Below are 18,954 nucleotides of genomic sequence, written 5' to 3'. Positions count from 1 at the left end.
TATTTGTGTTGTTTTTTTTCTTCATTTAAATATCATTTTCAATCAATTAAATTTGTTGCAACCAATTTTAACAAAACATTTGTTGAATTTTTTGCTTAATTTAAGTAGCTTGAACTAATTAGAATATTATGGATTGAAATCAAATATGGTTATAAAAAAGAAAAATTGGCATTTAAGTCATATGGGGGCAAAACCAACAATATGGGCAGGAACAAGGACTAAGAGGAGCAGAACTCAGCGCTATATAAAGTTTCATTTATGTTTATGTTGTTAGCTTTTTTCTTGTTTTGTATAAATGCAATTTCATGTGTCTGAGTGTGTGTGTATATGTTTCTTTTTTGTATGTATATATGTTTTTGTGTGTAGATGTGTGAGGTCAGAGTTTCTCTGTATCAAATTATACAAAAATAGTTGTTGTTTTTGCATAATTTTGTTTGTTTTTGAATTGCATTGTAGAAAAGCTCCTAGGAGTGAATGAGTGAGGTGAGAAAGAGAGAAAGAGAGACAACCTGTACCATTTTTGACACTAGTTTTCGACTAAGGAGTCCGCCCCGAGCACGCCTGCCGTTGCTGCTCAACGCCCACCCCGTCCGTCCGTCCGCCCCGTTTCGTTCCGTTACCCAAATTCCCGTCGCACTCTGCACGGCTGCCGTTGTTGTACTGAAGCAACTGCTTAGTTCTTCGGCCCCCACACGGAGGTGATGGGCGTGGCCGCAACTGGAGCACCACCTGCAGCAAAGACCGGGAAATCCTCCTGCGATTGGGTATTGGGCGCAATTAGATTCTTGCCCTGATTCTTCTTCTCCCACGGTGCATCCTTGATGATAAAACCATTCTCATTACTGTTGCTACCAGCACCACTACCACCACCACCGGCACCGGAACTGGCGCCAGCGCGATCGGTGAGGAAAGCGCCCACAGTTTGTGGTTGCGGCGATGGCGGCAAGTTCTCCAAATAATCACGCTCGTAATCCTCAGCCATGCTCAAGAGCATCTCCTTGGCATTCTCAACATCCTCCTCCTTGCCAATGATGGTCACAGCATTTGCATTGGTTTGACCTTCATCGGAAGACGGGAACTTGATGTCCACCTAGAAAATAAATTCAGATTAAGTACACAGTTATTATACAAATCAAGTTTAGTTGTCAGTTGTACCTTGTAGTCTTCAATGATCTTGCGAATGGTGCGTCCACGATGACCAATAATGTGCGAGTGGATGCGTGTATCGATCTCGATGACCTCGCGATGCAGCGTTCGCAATTCACCGACAATCTCCATGATGGCATCGCGAGCGGACTCAGCCTTGGCCTGATAGCCGGTAATGGAAATGATGTGCTGATTAGGATCATCACGCTTGGGCAGCGAGATGTTGACATCATGATCGGCACGCAGCTTATTAATGACAGCGCCCTGGCGACCAATCAGCTTGGAGTGATATTCCGGATCGACCTCCACCTGGAGGACAAAAGAGCGCAGCTCGCGATCAGCACGATCCGCCTCATGCTCCTCAATCATCTTCTCGAGCGCCTCACGGGCCTCAGCGACGCGTGCCGGCGTGCCAGAGACCTTAATCACATCCGACTTGAGGTCGCTGGGTGGCAGCTCGACGTGCACATCGTGCGTGGACATAAACTGACGCACACGCGCGCCACGTGGGCCAATGATGGTGCGATGCAGATCGAAAGGAACATTCAGCTCTTCCTCGATGGGTATCAGATCAATCAGCGCCTGCTTGGCCGCCTCGCATTTCTCGATGAGTCCGGTGATGCGAATAACGTCACAATGACGCACTTGCTCCGCGCTGGGCTCACCGTCGGCGCCTTCCTCGCCCTCGCCGTTAACACCGTTGGTCAGACTTTCAATGGGTTCGGTGGCATCACGGTCGGGGAACTTAATCTGCACATCGAATTCGGAGGTGACCTGTTGCACCTTGAAACCGCGAGCGCCCATAATGGTGCGATGCTGGCGTTGTGGTATAACAACCTCGATGGTTGTTTGCGCCTCCAGATCTTCGACGGTCTCCTCGATGCGCTGCTTGGCCGCCTCAATGCACTCCTTGGCGCCCTTGATGGTCACCGTGGCCGAGTTGGTGCCGGAACGCGGGAAGGAAATTATCACGCCGCCGCACTCCTCCGAGATGCGATGCAAAATGGTGGCACGCTTGGCCACAAAGTGCTTGTGGTGCTTGGGATCGACGATGACCACGCCCTCGGTGACCTCGTCGCACTCCTTAATGATCGCCTCCAGCTGTTCTTTGGCCTTATTGACGTTCTCCTCCTTGCCAATAATGATGATGGCCTCCTTGTCGCTATCTTCATTCGAGGGGAAGATAATGCGGGCGCCCGTCGCATCGCGTATCTTGCGTATGGAGGCACCATTCTTTCCAATAAGGAATTTGTGATGCTGCTGCTTGGCGCGCACCTCAACGCTGAACGAGGCCTGCTGACGCTCGTTGGCCAGCTCCAGCAGCTGCGCCTTGGCCTTCTCCACATCATCCTTGGGACCGCGAATGGTGACCTGAACGGACAGCAAATATTACATTATAATTTATTCGATATCTCTAAAATCTCTCTTACCTTATCGCTCTTGGAATCACTGTTGGGGAACTTGATGGTGACGCCGCCGCACTCCTCCATGATGGCAGAGATGAGTTTGCCGCCGGTGCCAATGATGGAGTTGTAGTATTTGGGCGAAATTTGCACCTCTTCGGTAACAATGTCGGAGAGTTCGTTCTGGATCTTTTGAATGCGTTCCTTGGCCTCCAGGACGTTCTCCTTTTTGCCAGTGATGACAATCACTTCGTTCGTATCGCCCTCGGCGGGTAGATCGATCTTCGTTTGGGTCTCGTCGCGTATCTTTTTGATGTTGGCGCCGCCCTTGCCGATGACAAACTTGTGGAATTGCTTGAAAATTGGCACTTCGATGATGTGCGATGACTCCTGGATTTCCTTGACAAGCTTCAGTAGGTCCTTATGGCACTTGTCCACATCTTCCTTGGGGCCGCGCAGTTTCACAATATCAGTGTTCTCCTTGGGCGTCGGTATCGTGATGGTCACCTGACGGTAACGATCCTTCACCTCGCGTATCTTCTCGCCCTTGGCGCCAATGATGGAGCGATGCAGGCGACGATCGATGATCACATCCTTTGACTTTTCATTTTCCAGTTTATCGATTTTTTCTTGTAATTCAAGCTGCGCCTGTCGCACACCCTCCTTGGGTCCCTCGATCCGTATATTGTTCTCACCCTCGCGCTCCTCAATGTTGATTTTCACATTCAGCTCATGCTTGAGACGATTCACATTGGCTCCCGCCTTGCCAATAATATGCTTGTAATACGATGGATTCACCGCCATCACTTCGTATGTGAAATTCTCCTCATAGTTGCGAATGATGTCGTTCAAATAGGAGACAGCCCTGTCCACATTCTCGGGATCGCCCTCGAGCTTGATCTTGTTGTCCAAACAGTTGACATTCACGTTGGGGCAATCCTCCTCGAGCTGCTTCATGTTGGCACCCTTGCGACCTATCACATACTTGTGTATCCAATGCGGCGCATTGATCTCCACCGACTTGACCGAATTGGCCTTCTGGTAGACAACGGTGAGGGCATTGCCCAAAGCAACTTGGGGACCGCGTAGCGTTATTGTCTCCAGGGTGGAATCATTAGGCGGCATCTCAACGGAGACACCGGTGAGCTGCAGAATCTCAGCAATGGTGGAGCCCTTGGGACCGATGACATAGCGATGCTGTGGCTTGGCCACCTCAACGCTCACTGTCGAGCATTTCTTCTCCATCTCCTTGTAGATGGCTTCCACTTTTGCTTTTGCGGCGGCAACTGCATCCTTCTCGCCAGAGATAATAATATCCTCCTTTTGCACGTGCTGCGGCGGCACATTGATCTTGGCACCCGTCTCCTCCTGCAGTTTGTTCAAATTCTCATTATATGGGCCCACAATGAACGGATGATAGATCTTCGGCACCGTCGTCCGATCTGACGATTTCTTAAACTGCTCCGCGGACAACTGACGAATCTCTTGCTCGGCACGCTCAATACCATTCTTGGTGCCTGCAATGGTGATCACATCGCTTTCATCGCCCTGATTCGGTATATTGATGCGTGTCGCGGTCACGCGCTCCAGTTCGCGCAGCCGCTCACCACGCTTGCCGAGAATGACGCGATAGTGTTCGCGGGGTACGGTCACCTGGCGGCTGACCTGCATCGAGAAGGCTATTAGAATCTTGCGACGCGCATCAAGCAACTCGCTCTGCTTGCCCTTGATCAGGAACGTGAGCGATTTGTTCTTGCCACTAACAATCTCAATTTGGGCGCCCGTATCCTTCGTGATCTGCTGGCAAATGCGTTTCGATTCGCCTTCACCAAATTTCTCTGAATCCGTTGAATTGCGCTCTTCCATGGGCACATGCAGAACCTACAAGATGGCATGGAAGATGGCGCAATTAATATAATTTCTAATTAATATAATCATCTCTAGGACTTACCTGAGTTTTCTGCGAGCTGGTCACACGCGCAATTGCCGGCGCAGCGGGGCCTAGCGCCGCTCCAGCGGACGAATTCGTCGGCAGGGCCGGGAATAGATCGTCATAGCTAAATGCGTTCGTTGCATTGCTGGTACCACTGGTGGTACTAGTGGGCGTGACCACCGGAGTCGGTGACGATGGCTGCTCGGTGGACGACACCAGTTCCTGGCCATTGTTGAGAGCGTTTGGTTGTTGCTCAATGTTACTTGCTGTCGCCAAAAATGTAAAAGTTAATACAAAAATAAAACAATGCTTAAAATGAGAGCTCACCGTTAGATTCCTCCATCACTACTGCTTGCATTACTTAAAAAAAGAGAAGAGTCCTTTTTCGTTCCAAGTCGTTACAGTAACACTGCAAAAAAAGAGAGAAAAACCACATTAAGCCACAAGAAACGAAAAAGTATTAAAAGACTATGTAGATTGTAGACAAATATGAAACCTTTACATATTATAATTGTCATAGATAAGAAATACATTTTTCTATTTACATTGTGGCAATTTATTATAATCTTCTTACTCATATTTTATATTAAAAAAATACACCTCAAGCAGATCTGAAGTGGGATACTTTTACGTCATTTATTATCTTTTTAGTTGTAATTATTGTGAAATTCAACTAATTTATTATTGATCTCCAATCATACATACTGTCAGCTCCAATGCATCTTAAATACTTTTGCTTACGGGATATTTTTTAAAGTTATCACATGTACAGAATTAAATGATAAAAATTGAAGTTTTTTATTGTGAAAGTTGGAACTGAGCACGAATATTCGTGTTTTAATTGGAGTTTTCTTTTGTTTTGCTCGATTGTAACGAATGGAACGAAAATAAACCCAAGATAAACCTAGAAACTTGGGCATTAGGCACATGAAAATCTTCTTGGGTATTGATAAGGCAGCGACCCGCATGTCGCTGACGTTCCAATGATAACAGCGTGCGTTTATATTTATAGGAACGTTTGGGTGGCAGAGACACAGAGAAAGACGGGGGATCTCGGCTCGCTTCGCTGATAGACCAATTCTAGTCAAGCGTTAGACGTTAGTTCTTAACTAAAGAAAACGCTAAATGGCCACGTAATGTCAAAATATTTGCTATGAGCAAGCTATACATTTGTATGTATATAGTATATATGTCTATGTATGTTGACTTCTGAGCAACGGGTGATAAGTGGACAGATTTTGTATTTTGTGCGGCCACGCTGGCAAAACCGTTCAAAGCGAATAGCTGATAGCTATCGAACCAGTCTGATAAGAGCCAGATATATCAATACGCACGTTACACATATAAGTAATTATACAATATACGCAGAAATAACTGTTATTATCAGAAGTAAAAGTCCGGTTTGGACCGGTGAAAGGTTAAGAAACGACCACAAGCTCGGAAGAGAGATCGAGAGTATCAGCATTCTTCGTTACCAAGTATTTCTTCTGAATACCGTTAAAGACATGCACTTGTTCAAAACTGCCCCTGGTTTGGTGTTTGTGTGTTTCATTGCATTTGTGTGTGTCTCTCTTTGTGTGTGTGTTTCTCTGTGTATGCGTGTGAGTCTGTGGTTTTCTAAATCAGCGCCCAACAAGTTTTTTTAGCCTACATTTTCTTCTGCTTTAGCAACAGCAACAGCAGCAGCCAAAAGAACAACAAAAGACGTTGCCACTATCGCCATTGGTTTCACGTACACACAAAATGAACGAAAAAGAAAAGCCGCTTCTGTCAAACTGCTACTAAATACCCTACGGAATCTATAACAGGTTTTAAGTCATTTAATTCCTTATAAAAGGTAAAGAAAAATATGTATGTTATTTATTTATTTAGATGATTTATCGTAGTCAATTTGTTTTGGCAATTCTAATGATTACAAAAATACGTAATTCTACTCTATTTAAGTTGTAGGTATTTCACTTAAAAACTGATCAGCTTATAACTAATCTCGCCCGCGTTACAAATTACATTACAATGCCATGGATGCCCGACACGCATGAGGGTATCGTGTAAAAATGTGTCAAAAGAAGAAACAATCCAAGTGTGAGCGAGCGAGACAGAGAGAGAGAGAGGGAGTCTAGCTTGATGAACTGCTCTGTTAGGGGGGTTACAAGGGGGAGCAGCTATAAAACCGGATGATAGCCGGCAACTACATGAACCGATCGTCAAGTCTGTCTGTGTGTTTGCGTGCGTGTGTGTGTGTGTGTGTGCTTACGTATGCATGTATGTGTTGTACTCTGCGCTGCGCTGCATGCGCACTTCTTGATTTTTCGTTGCTTTTGTATTGGTTTAGCTTGGCACCTTTCGAGGCAGCACAAAGACAGGCACAGGTAAAAAATAAATATAAAAATAATACACACACACACACACATTTATACGTGTCTACATATGTAAATGTTTAAATACATATGCATGCGCTGCAGCGACGACGTTGACGTTGTCGTCGACAAGCCACCCAAAGTTCAGCTTTCAGCATTTTCTATGCACATTTACATATAGAAATTTTTTTGGGTAAGGTGCTCAGACCAATATTAATTTGAGTGGTGTTATTTAAGCATATTGTTGCTCCCACATGCAGAGGATGAACAAATATATATATATACTTCGACTCTATATACAGAAATACGGAAAGCAAAAATTAAAGCCTTGACGTAGCCAGTTTCTGCATGAAAGTCGGCTGCATACCTCAGAAGACAGTTACTTCTTCAGAGTTGCCAATTACGTGTTTTTCTAACGTTAGATCTGGCTTTTTAAAATGCAGTGATTTTTTTGTTGGATATTTTCAGGTACGTGAGGTGATACAAAGACTAATTATGTGATTTAAAAGGCTGACTGAGTTCCTGTCTTTAAATTGGATAAACATATCTGGTGGCGCGCTTTCTACCAAAAACTAGATTTTGTTTCGGTTGAGAAAACGCTGGCAGCACAGCTGGCCCGCCCTCTCACACAGACACACACGCACAGAAATGTTTAAAATGTTAAGTTATGCAAATGTATACGGAATATTGAATGTAGTGAAGATCGTAAACAGTTTATTGGTCAGGTTGTTCAACTTACTGTACTGTAAAATCCAAAAAATCCGGCCTAAATTTGTCCTTTAACAAAATCCAGTTTGATCAACTTGGCGTGTCTCCTGCTGTAATACAAAGAAATGCATAAGAATTTGTATATTAATAAGTTTATACATTCGTATTCGTTAAGTGAATCGTAAAATGACAATTAAGAAATCAGACTCAAAACTAACGGAAAAACATGTTTTGTATGCTGTGCAAATGCCCCAAATACACTACACTGAATGCAATTGGCCGAGCATATGGCAACTATGGCGGGCCTCTGCCGTGTTTATTAACAGAAATGTGCATCAATTCAAAAAAGAGTACAGTGAGAGAGACAGGAAGACCGAGAGAGATATAGAGAGAGAGTGAGAGTAGAGAGGAGAGAGTGCAGTGGTGCTGCCCTATGGCAAAACTAGCGGCGACCTTTATGCATAAATATGCGGGCCACTTATTGGACAATTATTATTGTTCTGTTGATGTCACTGCAGTGAAGCGCACGGAACAAAAAGTGGAGCATAAAATATATGTGTGTGTGTGAGTGTGTGTAGGCGGAAGCGACGAGTGAGCAAGAAAGAGTGCGTAGTTGAGTAAATATGAGTGAAAGGTTTTTAATGCTTTCAACTTGTTTGATCACTCTAAAAGTAGTATACAATTTTTTTTTGGTCATTTTAGTTAGACGAAATGTATTTTAAAGACGAATGCCAAAAGTTCAAAAATCGTATGGCTCATGCTCACACACACACACACAGAGAGGCACGCGCGCACTAACACACTAACATAAACGCTGCCGCCTGTCTTTGCTGTTGCTGCTCCCGCTGCTGTCAATCGGACATAGGCACACATACACACACACATACATATATACATATGCATAGTTTTATGGGTGTATGCGTGGACGACGTCGTAGACTCCGCCACCGCCAATGAAATATGGCTCTGACTTTCGTGTCTTTCTCTGAGCGCTGTGTGTGTGTTTGAGTGCCCGTGTCCGTGCCCTGCATATGTGTGACGACGACGACAGCAGACCGACCGTGCGGTTGATAATACTATTAAAAAACACGTTGTTTTATGTTTTTTTTTTTGATTTGAGGCGAATTTTCTTTTTAAGAATTTACGTATTTTGAACATGTAGTGCATACTGCACTGAATTTTGTTTGTATTTCTTTTGAAATGCAAGTAAGAAGTTTCCACGTTGCGGCAGCCGCGGCCTCAATTTTCTCTCAAGTCGGCGCCGCCTTCTTCACTTATATTTCAAGCACATTTTTATTTAAGTTTAGCAATTGAAATTGGTCTTTTGAGCGCGCACAGTTTGTCTCAGTGTTTAAGCGCTTTTAAATAGATCTTTTTGATTAATTTTAAGTTTAGACTTTCTACTTAGAACTGCAATACGCACACGAAACGGATATCAACTCCAAGTAAAGTGAATGAATGAGCAACTGAGCGAACGTGGCAAAATGCAGCGTGTTGCCACATGGCGTTTTTCTAGTGGCAACGCTGCGGGCACAAGAAAATCAGTGCTGCCAGAAAGTTTTCATGTTGTGGGTGTTGTGTGAGAGCACTAATCGATAACAATGTCCATTGCTCAATTTGGCTGTTTACCATCCTTAGCGCCATTCACAACAAAGACAAAAGAGCGAGTAGCTTTTTTTCTTATTCTTCGGTTTGCACGGAAAGTACCCGTTCTCTGGCATTTCCGAAAGATAGTTTATTTATAGAACAGAAATCGGCGACAAAAATACGCGACATGCCCAAGTTAAAGAGTTTGGTACCCAACTTTTTTGGCAACAACAAAGATAAGCACAACAATACGAATATGAATACGGAGGAGGGACGACTGGAAACAGACGCATTGCCCATTAGCGAGGAAGATAACAATAGCGGGGCGCTATCGCTGGCCTCGAATACACCAACACCATCAGCGGACCTAACCGAGTCCGTGTTGCGCGAACTCTCCGATCCCAATTACAATTCCATGGATGTCGTCCAATCAGCACAGATTCCAGGCTCCGCCCTAGCTAACAACAGCAACAACAACACTATGAACACAATGAATGTGCATAGTGCACAGCAACAGGTGGTCATGAATTTCTCGAATGCCAGCAACTTGCATTTTGGCTCCGTTTACAATTTCAATCAGAGCCTGAGCGCCTGCAGTTCACGCAAGGGCAGCACGAGCACCACAGAAGAGGTTGCAGGAGCCATTTTACCCACCTCGCTGGAAGGCAAACGTCATGTGCCGCGCAAAACCGTTAGCATTGTGGCCATGATGCAGTCGCAACAGGAGCCCGATCATCGACTGCTGGACACGGTGGCCACACATCTTGGCGAAGGCTGGAAGCAAGTAATGCGCGAGCTGGGCCACTCCGAGGGTCAGATCGAGCAGGCGATTATCGATCACCAAATGCACGGCAATATCAAAGAGGTATACTATTATTATATACATGTGGCTGTACAGCTCTTAAGTTTTTCATTTCAATTGTAGGTCATATATCAGCTGCTCCTGCAGTGGGTACGTGGTGCTGACGATGGTGTCGCCACTGTGGGGCGACTCACCACGCTGCTGTGGGAGACACAGCATCGTGAGTGCGTGCAGCGCATGAAACTGGTTTGGAAAGCACTCGAGAAGCGTAAGACATCCAGTTAGTTAGCGCTTAAATCAACATGCGCTGTACTTCCCCCAATGAAAAAATTTAAAGTTAGTCACTAATTTAATTGTTAGCCTTTCTAATATTGGTAGTTAAGCATATGGCTACCTTAACATTTTTCCACTACTTGTTTGCGCTCTCAGCAAAACAAAAGCATTTGTGCAATAATTTGTTAACGATTTTTTGACAAACGGCATTGTATAATACAGTTGATGCTCGCAAATTAGAATTGCCAAGTTCTTACTTTTGATTCATTTTTGTTAAGTTTCAAATTTGTTTGTTAAAATTTGGTAGTTCATAAAATTATTGAATAGCTTGAAAGTACCTGCAAAAATGAGAGTATATCTAAATTCATTGCGTTCCAATTAGCGAGCGACTACTGTTCATTTAACTTTCGAATAAATGCCTTAAAGTTTGTCCACAAAGCAACTTATTTTTTAAAAATGTGAATGTGATATTTAAGTCGAGTATATGATTAGGTAATATGTGCATTCTTTTCGAGTAATCTTTTGCAATAAAACAAGACGTAAATCGGTGAGATTTATTATGTAATTTTTAATACATTATTATATTAATATAGTTGCAATCAGTTAACTTTTGTGATCTTTGCGGCCAACATATCAATTAACATTTGTGCGCCGTTGCCATTACTTGACCGATAGTTGGGCAGCTGCTCCATCCGCTCGAGCCAGGCGCTTAGCCGTGGATAACGTTGCTCCTGGACGGGCGCCAGACCCAATAGGCCGGACACAGAGGACACATAACTGAAATCAGCTATTGTCAATGTGGCACCAGTCATATATTCTTGGGTGCCGAGGAACGCCTCGAGGAAATCGTACATGCTGTAGATGCCATCAATTTTGCTCTTCGACACTTCCGTTTGATTATGATGGAATACCGGCAGGGCAATCTCACGAATGCAGCCCTGGAATATGACGCCCGAATCGAAGTGGAGGCGTTGATCGACAACGGCACGCTTGTAGTAATCCTTGGGATACAGTTCATCCGTCTTGCCATATTTACGCACCAGATACGCCATTATCGCATGCGAATCCCAAATGCAGATTCCATCATCCTCCAGTAGGGGTACCGTATGCTGTGGATTCTTCAGAGTGTACTCCTTGCTCTTGTGCTCACCAGCCAGCAGATTAACCAGCTTGTAATCATACTGAAGACCCAGGGCGTGAAGTGTCAGCTTACAGGCACGCACCGGTGGACTCGCCTCCAAGCCATACAACACTAATTTGCCCATTATTTAAATTGGAATTGCAAATCGAAGCGTGCTTACGCTCCAACTGTTTCAATTGCACTAAAATCGTCAGATTGTGAATTGAATTTGCTGCAGCTTTTTATATAATCGAAATTCGTTTCGGTTTCGGTTTTTTTCGTAGCTTGGATCTGTGCCAGACGAGTAATCTAAGGTCAAACAACAATCACTACTAGCGGGGATTTTCTAGATTTTCTAATTTCAATTGACATATTATAATTGTTGTGAAATTCTGGGCCTTGCAGCCACATGTGATTATTGTGCCTCTTGCCTTATACAATCTATAAATACATTGTTTAAGTCTCGTACCCAAAAAGAAGTTGCAATCAAAAATAGTTATGGTTTCGTTTGATTTCTAGGAAAACCTTTTAATTGACTTCAAAGCGTGCACAGATAAGATTATCAAGTCCAAATATTCTGATAACGGTCCCAAATTTTGCAGTTTATGCAAAGGTCATTGATTCTACTAGTTATCAAATTGAATTATTATACTATGATTTTTGGTTGAAAAGCACATGTGTTTTATTTTCTGAGCAGTAATTAAATAATCGCTGTCTTCACATGATTAACAGCTTTAATTTGAACAAGTAAGAGTGCTGTAGTGAGCTGTCGAGTGAGCTCGACTACGATATACCCTCAGCCCCGTTGTTAAATACATTCTAGTTTACATTTCTATTCTAGAATACATACATGCATACATATATACGTACACGCAATCGTAACGGGGAAACGGTGCTCTGAGAATATATATGATATATGATAATATATTTTCGCCTATAACTTGGGTGTTTCTCATCCGATCTTGATGAAATTTGGGTAGTTGATCTATAACATGCATATGTATATTCTGTGTAAATTAGAAGACTCTGCCTTTAAAATTGTAGTATTTATTGCTATCGGAAATCGAAATGTATCGATATTTGACAAACGGAGTTACTTATCGATAAAATAAAGCATACTTAATCTGCGCCGGGTATACGAGAATCTATATTCCAAATTTGAAGTCTCTAGCTCTTATAGTCTCTCAAATTGGCGTGTTCATACGGACAGACGGACGTATGGACAGATGGTCATGGCTATATCGACTCGGCTTTTGACCCTGAACAGGAATATATACACTTTAAGGGGTCGAAGATGCGGAGATGCACAAAACCATTATACCCATTTTTAATGGGTTCAGGGTATACAAATATAACTGATAACGGTTACAATCTCAAATATATATCATAATAAATGTCATTTTCTGAAAGCTTTGAGTAACAATTTAACACTTGTTATAATTTACTAAAAAATAATACGCAAAACAATTTGTTTATCAAATAAAATTAGACTCTGAGAGAATGATTCATTAAATTTAAGGGAGTATTTCGATTTTAGAAGAACGCTTAAGAGATTTGTCAATAGCAAAGCTTTTAGCGATTTTGTTTGTTGTTTTTATTAGATATTCATTTTATCATTTTGCCCTTACTCAAAACTTATGGTGCCACTGTAAACTTGGCCTTCTTAACTGAAGCCACAAAAAGACGAGCACCTTTCTCATTTTCCGCATAGAATGGAAACTGTTGCATGCGATTTATCCAAGCGGTGAGTTTTGGATATTTAATAGAATCAATTTCGACATAGGCCACCATTGAACTGATCGATGCGATAAGACTAAAGTCAGCAATGGTCAGTTGATCTCCAGCTATGTAGTCCTGATCCTTGAGGAAAACCTCCACAAACTCATAGGCCTCAACAATGGCCTCCAAACGCTCTTTGGGCACCTCAGTCTTGCCATGGAAAAGGACCATTTTGGTGATGCTTATCAAAGCATTGGCAAATACAACGCCAGATTCAAAGTGCAATCGCTGATCGACAAGGGCGCGCTTGTAGTAATCCTTGGGATACAGCGCATCATCCTTGGCATATTTACGAACCAGATACGCCATTATCGCATGCGAGTCCCAAAACCGCGCCGAATCATCCTCCAACATGGGCACCGTATGCTGAGGATTCTTTTCCAGATAAGCCGGCGACAGCTGCTCTCCCTTCAGCACATTCACCTGAACATATTTATAAGCGATTTGCAGTGCTGCCAGCGTCATTTTGACGGCGCGCACTGGCGGACTGGGATCAATGCCGTAAAGCGTCAGTTTAACCATGTTGAAGGTTCGCAATGCGAATACAGACTACCTGCTGAAGAGCTTTTCAAAGCAGAAGCCAAAAAATTAGCTGTATGTTAATTAGTTTTTTGGACTGCTCGCTGAAGAAACCAACTTCAGATGTTCTCTTAGCATTATGTCATCATTCGTGTCTGAAAACTGAATTGCTTTCTCTTAGCTTGCACTCTTTTTTAATTCGAATTCCCATCGATAAATGAGAGATGTGTTTAGAACTTTATGAAGAGCACCTAAGCCGTTAACTGTTTGGCTACTTGTTCTCTTTTTAGTTCACACACAGAGATAAAATGTACACACACTGAAAGCATTTAAACAATTTGAGCGATTTTTGATAAGAACATTTCTAGAAATATATTTACTACATATGTATGTTTGTTATGAACAACTGATAACACTTTTGATTTGCTTATGCTGTCACTATGTAAGTTTACTTTTAACAACGGCGGCAAATTGTTGAAGACCCTGAGAATTTTCCCCATAATACGGCAACTTTGCCAAACGCTTAACCCATGCACTCAGTTTCGGGTACTTGGCGGAATCGATGGGCGCATAGATATCCAGCGAGCTGATCGATGAGATGAGACTAAAGTCGGCAATTGTCAACTGATCGCCGGCCATGTAATCGTGATCCTTGAGGAAAGCCTCCAAAAAATCGTACACTTGAATAATGGCCTCAATGCGTTCTTTGGGCACCACAGTCATGCCGCCGAATAGAATTATTTTGGTAACGGATCGAAAAGCATCGCCAAATACGACGCCGGATTCAAAGTGCATACGTTGATCAACACGGGCGCGCTTCACCAGATCCTTGGGATAGAGCGAATCATCTTTGCCATATTTGTTCACCAAATAGCTCATGATTGCATGCGAGTCCCAAATGCACGCTTCACCATCCTCCAACATGGGCACCGTGTGCTGCGGATTCTTCTTCAGGTATTCCGCTGAATGCTGCTCTTTATTTAGCACATTGACCACCTTATAGTCATAGGGCAATTGGAGAGCAGCCAGCACAAGTTTAACAGCACGCACGGGCGGACTGCCATCGATTCCGTAGAGAATTGGCTTCACCATGTTGACTGCTTGGCTATATCAACTATTATTGACTAGTCAAGGGTCGCGGCAACGCTTATATATGACTCGACCTTTAGAAGAGAGACGCCCAAAATGTCCAATTATTTTTGAGAGAAGTTACTGTTGCTCAAGAGTAAATTTTACTCTCTCTCTCTCTCTCTTCAACAATGCTATTGATAAATCGAAACCAAATTGAAAACTATTTTTAAGTAAGTTTATTGAACATTACAGTGTACAAATTCCATGGTAATTAAGCAATGTGAATTGTTCTACTGTGTTTTGAGTTAATATTGTGTTTTAAGAGAGCTCTCATTCGTGTTTATTTGCGGATTGTTTCGCTGAGAGGCTATCTTTGTACATTCGATTGCCTATTTAAGTGTGTTTTTTTTTGCTCATCATATATACACACACTACTCTACACTAGTTGTGTTCTACTAAAATAAGCAATTGACAATCAATTGTTTCAAGCTGTTTGTCGATGCTGACTCGTAGTGACTCGGCTATTTCTATTGCAAGTACATAAACAATAACTTTATTGTTAACATAAGAGAATTGCCGTGTATTTGCTGCTCTCTTGTTCGCTAAATATTGGCATAAGTGCGATAAGTAAGTGATTTACTCCGACCTGGGATTACGATAAAATTGTAAAGTTTTTCGATTTGAGCAGACCCTCAAGCTGTGCGGCTCCAATGCCATTGACCTCCTCATAGTAGGGCAACTCCTTGAGACGTTCCAGCCATTCCAATATCTTTGGATACTTGCCGGGATCCAGTTCCAAGTACACAAACAAGCAGCCAATCGACGTTACAAAGCTAAAATCGGCTATGGTGAGCTCGCTGCCAGCCACATAATCGTTGTCGCCGAGCAGAACTTCCACAATATCATAGACCTCACCCACGGTATCTAAGCTGGACTGCTCAATGTTTGGGATACCTTGAAAGAGCAATCTTCGCGTTATGGGACGCAGTGAGCCCGTGAACATCATACTCGAATCGAAGTGCAGCCGCTGATCGACAATAGCGCGTTTCTTCCAATCCGTCGGATAGAGAGCGTGGTTTGGTGCATATTTACCCACCAGATAGGCCATTATGGCATGCGAATCCCAGATGACAAATTCACCATCCTCCATTAGAGGCACCGTGTGCTGCGGATTCTTCTCCAGATAATTGGGCAACAAATGTTCACCATCTAATAAATTCACAATCACTAACTGTAGGGCAGCCCCAGTGCCTTGAGCGTTAGCAGACAGGCGCGTGTTGGTGGACTGGCCTCCATGCCATAGATAAGAATTTTGCCCATGTTTCAGCGGTGATTGAAAACTGCAACTGAATGCGATGAAAGGCGGACAGGTCCTTTTATAGTCGGACGCCAGCCAGGCCTGGGAAACCTGTGGCTGTGGCCAAGGACATACTAAAATTAGCACAAATGGTATAATTACTCCAAAAGTAATTGAATACTCACCTTGAAAACCAAACGAAATTCAAACGGTCAACAAATTTACTATGCCTCAGCTTACTGCAAACTAACTTCAATAAAAAGCAATTTTGAAAATGAATTGAAGCTTGGAAAAGTTACTTAAAATCTTAAATCAAATTTTACAATTAGAAAAATATAATAATATAGAACCTCTCATATTATAAATAAATTCCTTTTAAATTGAGCGACTTAAACGTTTAAGATAGGACAGAAAATACATTAATACAAAGATCATAATAATTTTACAATAATAATATATCATGCGATCTGAAAGAAATAGTAATAGCAAAATAATAAAGTTAGGATGTAATCATTTAATAAATAAATGCATTATAAATATATTAAATAATAAACTAAACAAACCGACACGATAGGTGTCTATAGGGTATACTACACATATACTATAATAAGTTGATTGAATTTAAATAATTTATGCATGTGAAACGCACAAACTGGCGAATTGTGTGAATCATGAATCATGGTAACGGTGCCTTCGAAAAATATATTGTCAAGCGTATTACTCAAATTTAAATAAAATTCTTAAATGACATATGCTGCGAGCTCTATGCAAATATTGACTTAGTCGTAGATAGTGTTTGGTAGGCAACGGCAATCTGAAAGCCAAGTTACTTATCTGTAGCATTAATAAACAATCAGGCAACAACTTAAACTTGCAGCATTATGACGTCTTTGTTTTTTTTTTTTACCTGTAAGTAGCACTGTCGAGTATCTAATCTTATCTAAACATATGCTTAACATCACTTTTGTGCACTGACTAGTTGCTGGCAGTCAGTCGGAAATTGTGATCATCACCCTAAAGCAGCTAAAGACCGCGCAAGCAAAAATACCCGACAGAGAGATTCCTTAGAGATCCTTCACAATGGTGCTCACATTGCATGGAACACGGATGAATCCATCCGAGCGCGCTATCCTCTTAACGTTGCACGCTCTGGAGCTGGATTACGAGTTCCGGCAAGTGGATATGCCGGCAGGATATGATCAACTGCCTACGGTGCCGACGCTGGAGGATGGCGACGCTGCCATTTGGGAGTCTCATGCCATTATCGGATATCTGGTGCAAAAATATGCCAAGGATGGGGATGATGCACTGTATCCGCGGGAGCCGCTCCAGCGAGCCATTGTCGATCAGCGATTACACTATGAATCTGGCGTTCTGTTCGTTGCTTTCAAGGAGCTACAGCATCTGCTCTTCACGGAAAACATAACGGAATTGCCCAAGGATCTGATTGACCAACTACATGAGACATACGCAGTGTTGGAGCAATTCCTCGTCGACCAGGCGTATCTGGCCGGTCAACAGCTGACCATTGCGGACTTCAGCATTGTCTCGACGTTAAGCAGTTTGCATCTGAGCTATGCACCGATCGATCCCACTGAATATCCCAATTTGAGCGCATGGTTGGCCCGAATCTCCTCGCTGCCCTACTACGAAGAGGCCAATCTCCAGGGAGCTCGACTCCTCGCCGACCAAGTGCGCGCCAAGCTGCCCAAGCAGTTCGACAAACTCTGGCAGAAGGCCTTCGCGGACATCAAAAGCGGCGCCGTCAAACTGTAATGTAATAAAACCCCATAATGAGAGCAGTTTATATTTCTGTTGTTCCTTCTTGGCTTATGTATTTCTTCATGTAACCGCGATTTGAATAAAGTTCATGTATTTGCCTGTCTGCCACAAAATTTGCATCTGACCATTTCCTATACATAGCTTATTGTGCTCGACTATAAAATACCTATAATAAAAAGCCTCAGTTTTAAATGAATTTAAACAGTTTTATTTCTTATGTAAAGTTTAGTAAGAGAGATATTTATTTATTACTCTAGAAAATTAATTGAGCTTAGATCATGTTAATTTAGAAGGACTCTTGTAACGTAGGCAACAAGCTACTAGTGACGTACTATAACATAACATAATAAGTTAACATGCAATTATGTACTTAACATTGATATCGATGTCGATCGATATCAATTGTGTGATCATCAACTTGAAGAAGAAGAAATCAGTCGTTTTAGAAATACGGATAATTTAGTTTTGACATCCACATTAAGTAAATCGAAATATGATCTAAACAATTTTTAAATAATTTTTAACTTTATCGTTGTAGCAATATTTACTGTAATGTATGCAAGCAATTAAAGTTATGAGATAAGGAATGGTATACATACAATTTAACATGTTTTAAATATTTGTTTTTGAGATTTCTAACGTTGTTTAGCAAAGTGCATATACCCATTTGGAAACATTCGCAACAGGGCATAATTATGTTTGAAAAACTTTAAAAACTTTTTGCGCTCATTAAAATTAAAAATTTTCCAGCTCTGGCAGCGCTCCACACGAAGAAGAAGGAGAAGAAAAAAAAAGATGCACGAAATGAAAAGAGCAAAGTTTTGCTGCCGTGTCGTGCATGCCAAAGTTGTTAAATCATAATTAATTTATGATGCCGCCAGCTAGCAACCTGAAGTTGGTAGCTCGTTTTTTAGTTGTTGGGAGTTGTGAGTTACAAAACAGCAGCTGGGAGCAAGGTGCGTCAACGACTTTGTGTAAAACACTCTCTTAAAATGGCAAGGAACCTGCCTAAATGCCTGACAGAGAGATGCCACCCCCCGCCCTCAAGCACTTTGAAGGAGCAGCCTGCATCCCTCTTCTGGTTTTATGCACCCCAATGCAGAGACGATGGCGACGGCAACGGCACCAAACTAATTGGTTTAATTTCAACTTTTACTTTGGATGTTGTCTCGCCACCG

General features: G+C 42.5%; 6 protein-coding genes and 1 pseudogene across 8 annotated transcripts; 2 read left to right on the top strand and 5 right to left on the bottom strand.

The window, feature by feature from the left end:
* Positions 1 to 411: 411 nt before the first annotated feature.
* Positions 412 to 8,993, bottom strand: LOC6560106 (vigilin). Of its 3 annotated transcripts, none has more exons than XM_043214352.1 (7): positions 8,970 to 8,993; positions 7,579 to 7,657; positions 4,810 to 4,891; positions 4,501 to 4,748; positions 2,577 to 4,430; positions 1,156 to 2,517; positions 412 to 1,090 (listed from the first exon to the last, which is right to left on the bottom strand). In XM_043214352.1, the coding sequence occupies exons 3-7, from the start codon at positions 4,838 to 4,840 to the stop codon at positions 674 to 676; spliced, it is 3,912 nt and encodes a 1,303-aa protein (XP_043070287.1). In that variant the 5' UTR covers positions 4,841 to 4,891; positions 7,579 to 7,657; positions 8,970 to 8,993; the 3' UTR covers positions 412 to 673. The 3 variants fall into 3 exon arrangements, with proteins under 3 accessions (XP_043070287.1, XP_043070288.1, XP_032591242.1); XM_043214353.1 differs by having other exon boundaries at positions 7,579 to 7,654; XM_032735351.2 differs by lacking the exon at positions 8,970 to 8,993 and having other exon boundaries at positions 2,577 to 4,214; positions 4,314 to 4,430.
* A 221-nt stretch (positions 8,994 to 9,214) lies between these two features.
* LOC6560174 (protein immune deficiency) lies at positions 9,215 to 10,754 on the top strand. Its single transcript, XM_001986956.2, has 2 exons — positions 9,215 to 9,998; positions 10,059 to 10,754. Exons 1-2 carry the CDS (start codon positions 9,321 to 9,323, stop codon positions 10,218 to 10,220), a joined length of 840 nt encoding a protein of 279 aa, XP_001986992.1. The 5' UTR covers positions 9,215 to 9,320; the 3' UTR covers positions 10,221 to 10,754.
* On the bottom strand, positions 10,729 to 11,527 carry LOC6560173 (glutathione S-transferase 1). Its single transcript, XM_001986955.3, has one exon. It carries the CDS (start codon positions 11,471 to 11,473, stop codon positions 10,808 to 10,810), a length of 666 nt encoding a protein of 221 aa, XP_001986991.1. The 5' UTR covers positions 11,474 to 11,527; the 3' UTR covers positions 10,729 to 10,807.
* A 1,307-nt stretch (positions 11,528 to 12,834) lies between these two features.
* Positions 12,835 to 13,653, bottom strand: LOC6559132 (glutathione S-transferase 1). Its single transcript, XM_001986954.2, has one exon. It carries the CDS (start codon positions 13,627 to 13,629, stop codon positions 12,964 to 12,966), a length of 666 nt encoding a protein of 221 aa, XP_001986990.1. The 5' UTR covers positions 13,630 to 13,653; the 3' UTR covers positions 12,835 to 12,963.
* Positions 13,654 to 13,977: 324 nt separating this feature from the next.
* Positions 13,978 to 14,743, bottom strand: LOC6559131 (glutathione S-transferase 1). The gene has a single exon (XM_032734836.2). The coding sequence runs from the start codon at positions 14,716 to 14,718 to the stop codon at positions 14,065 to 14,067; it is 654 nt and encodes a 217-aa protein (XP_032590727.1). The 5' UTR covers positions 14,719 to 14,743; the 3' UTR covers positions 13,978 to 14,064.
* A 176-nt stretch (positions 14,744 to 14,919) lies between these two features.
* On the bottom strand, positions 14,920 to 16,080 carry LOC116805049 (annotated as a pseudogene).
* A 911-nt stretch (positions 16,081 to 16,991) lies between these two features.
* Positions 16,992 to 17,914, top strand: LOC6560652 (glutathione S-transferase 1). The gene has a single exon (XM_001986952.2). The coding sequence runs from the start codon at positions 17,075 to 17,077 to the stop codon at positions 17,768 to 17,770; it is 696 nt and encodes a 231-aa protein (XP_001986988.1). The 5' UTR covers positions 16,992 to 17,074; the 3' UTR covers positions 17,771 to 17,914.
* Positions 17,915 to 18,954: the final 1,040 nt, after the last annotated feature.

This window comes from Drosophila grimshawi, unplaced genomic scaffold (genome assembly GCF_018153295.1).
Source record: "Drosophila grimshawi isolate 15287-2541.00 unplaced genomic scaffold, ASM1815329v1 contig_1369, whole genome shotgun sequence".
NCBI classification, from domain to species: Eukaryota; Metazoa; Arthropoda; class Insecta; order Diptera; family Drosophilidae; genus Drosophila; species Drosophila grimshawi.
This window is presented reverse-complemented; position numbering and strand designations above follow the sequence as displayed.

What these genes read in the sequence shown, in the direction of transcription:
- LOC6560106 (XM_043214352.1), bottom strand. Translation starts at nt 4,840, where the DNA reads ATGCAAGCAGTAGTGATGGAGGAATCTAACG. An exon ending in GTGATTCCAAGAGCGATAAG is followed by an intron (nt 2,518 to 2,576) that starts GTAAGAGAGATT and finishes CTGTCCGTTCAG; the next exon opens with GTCACCATTCGCGGTCCCAA. An exon ending in AGATCATTGAAGACTACAAG is followed by an intron (nt 1,091 to 1,155) that starts GTACAACTGACA and finishes TTTATTTTCTAG; the next exon opens with GTGGACATCAAGTTCCCGTC.
- LOC6560174 (XM_001986956.2), top strand. Translation starts at nt 9,321, where the DNA reads ATGCCCAAGTTAAAGAGTTTGGTACCCAACTTTTTTGGCAACAACAAA. An exon ending in TGCACGGCAATATCAAAGAG is followed by an intron (nt 9,999 to 10,058) that starts GTATACTATTAT and finishes TTTCAATTGTAG; the next exon opens with GTCATATATCAGCTGCTCCT.
- LOC6560173 (XM_001986955.3), bottom strand. Translation starts at nt 11,473, where the DNA reads ATGGGCAAATTAGTGTTGTATGGCTTGGAGGCGAGTCCACCGGTGCGT.
- LOC6559132 (XM_001986954.2), bottom strand. Translation starts at nt 13,629, where the DNA reads ATGGTTAAACTGACGCTTTACGGCATTGATCCCAGTCCGCCAGTGCGC.
- LOC6559131 (XM_032734836.2), bottom strand. Translation starts at nt 14,718, where the DNA reads ATGGTGAAGCCAATTCTCTACGGAATCGATGGCAGTCCGCCCGTGCGT.
- LOC6560652 (XM_001986952.2), top strand. Translation starts at nt 17,075, where the DNA reads ATGGTGCTCACATTGCATGGAACACGGATGAATCCATCCGAGCGCGCT.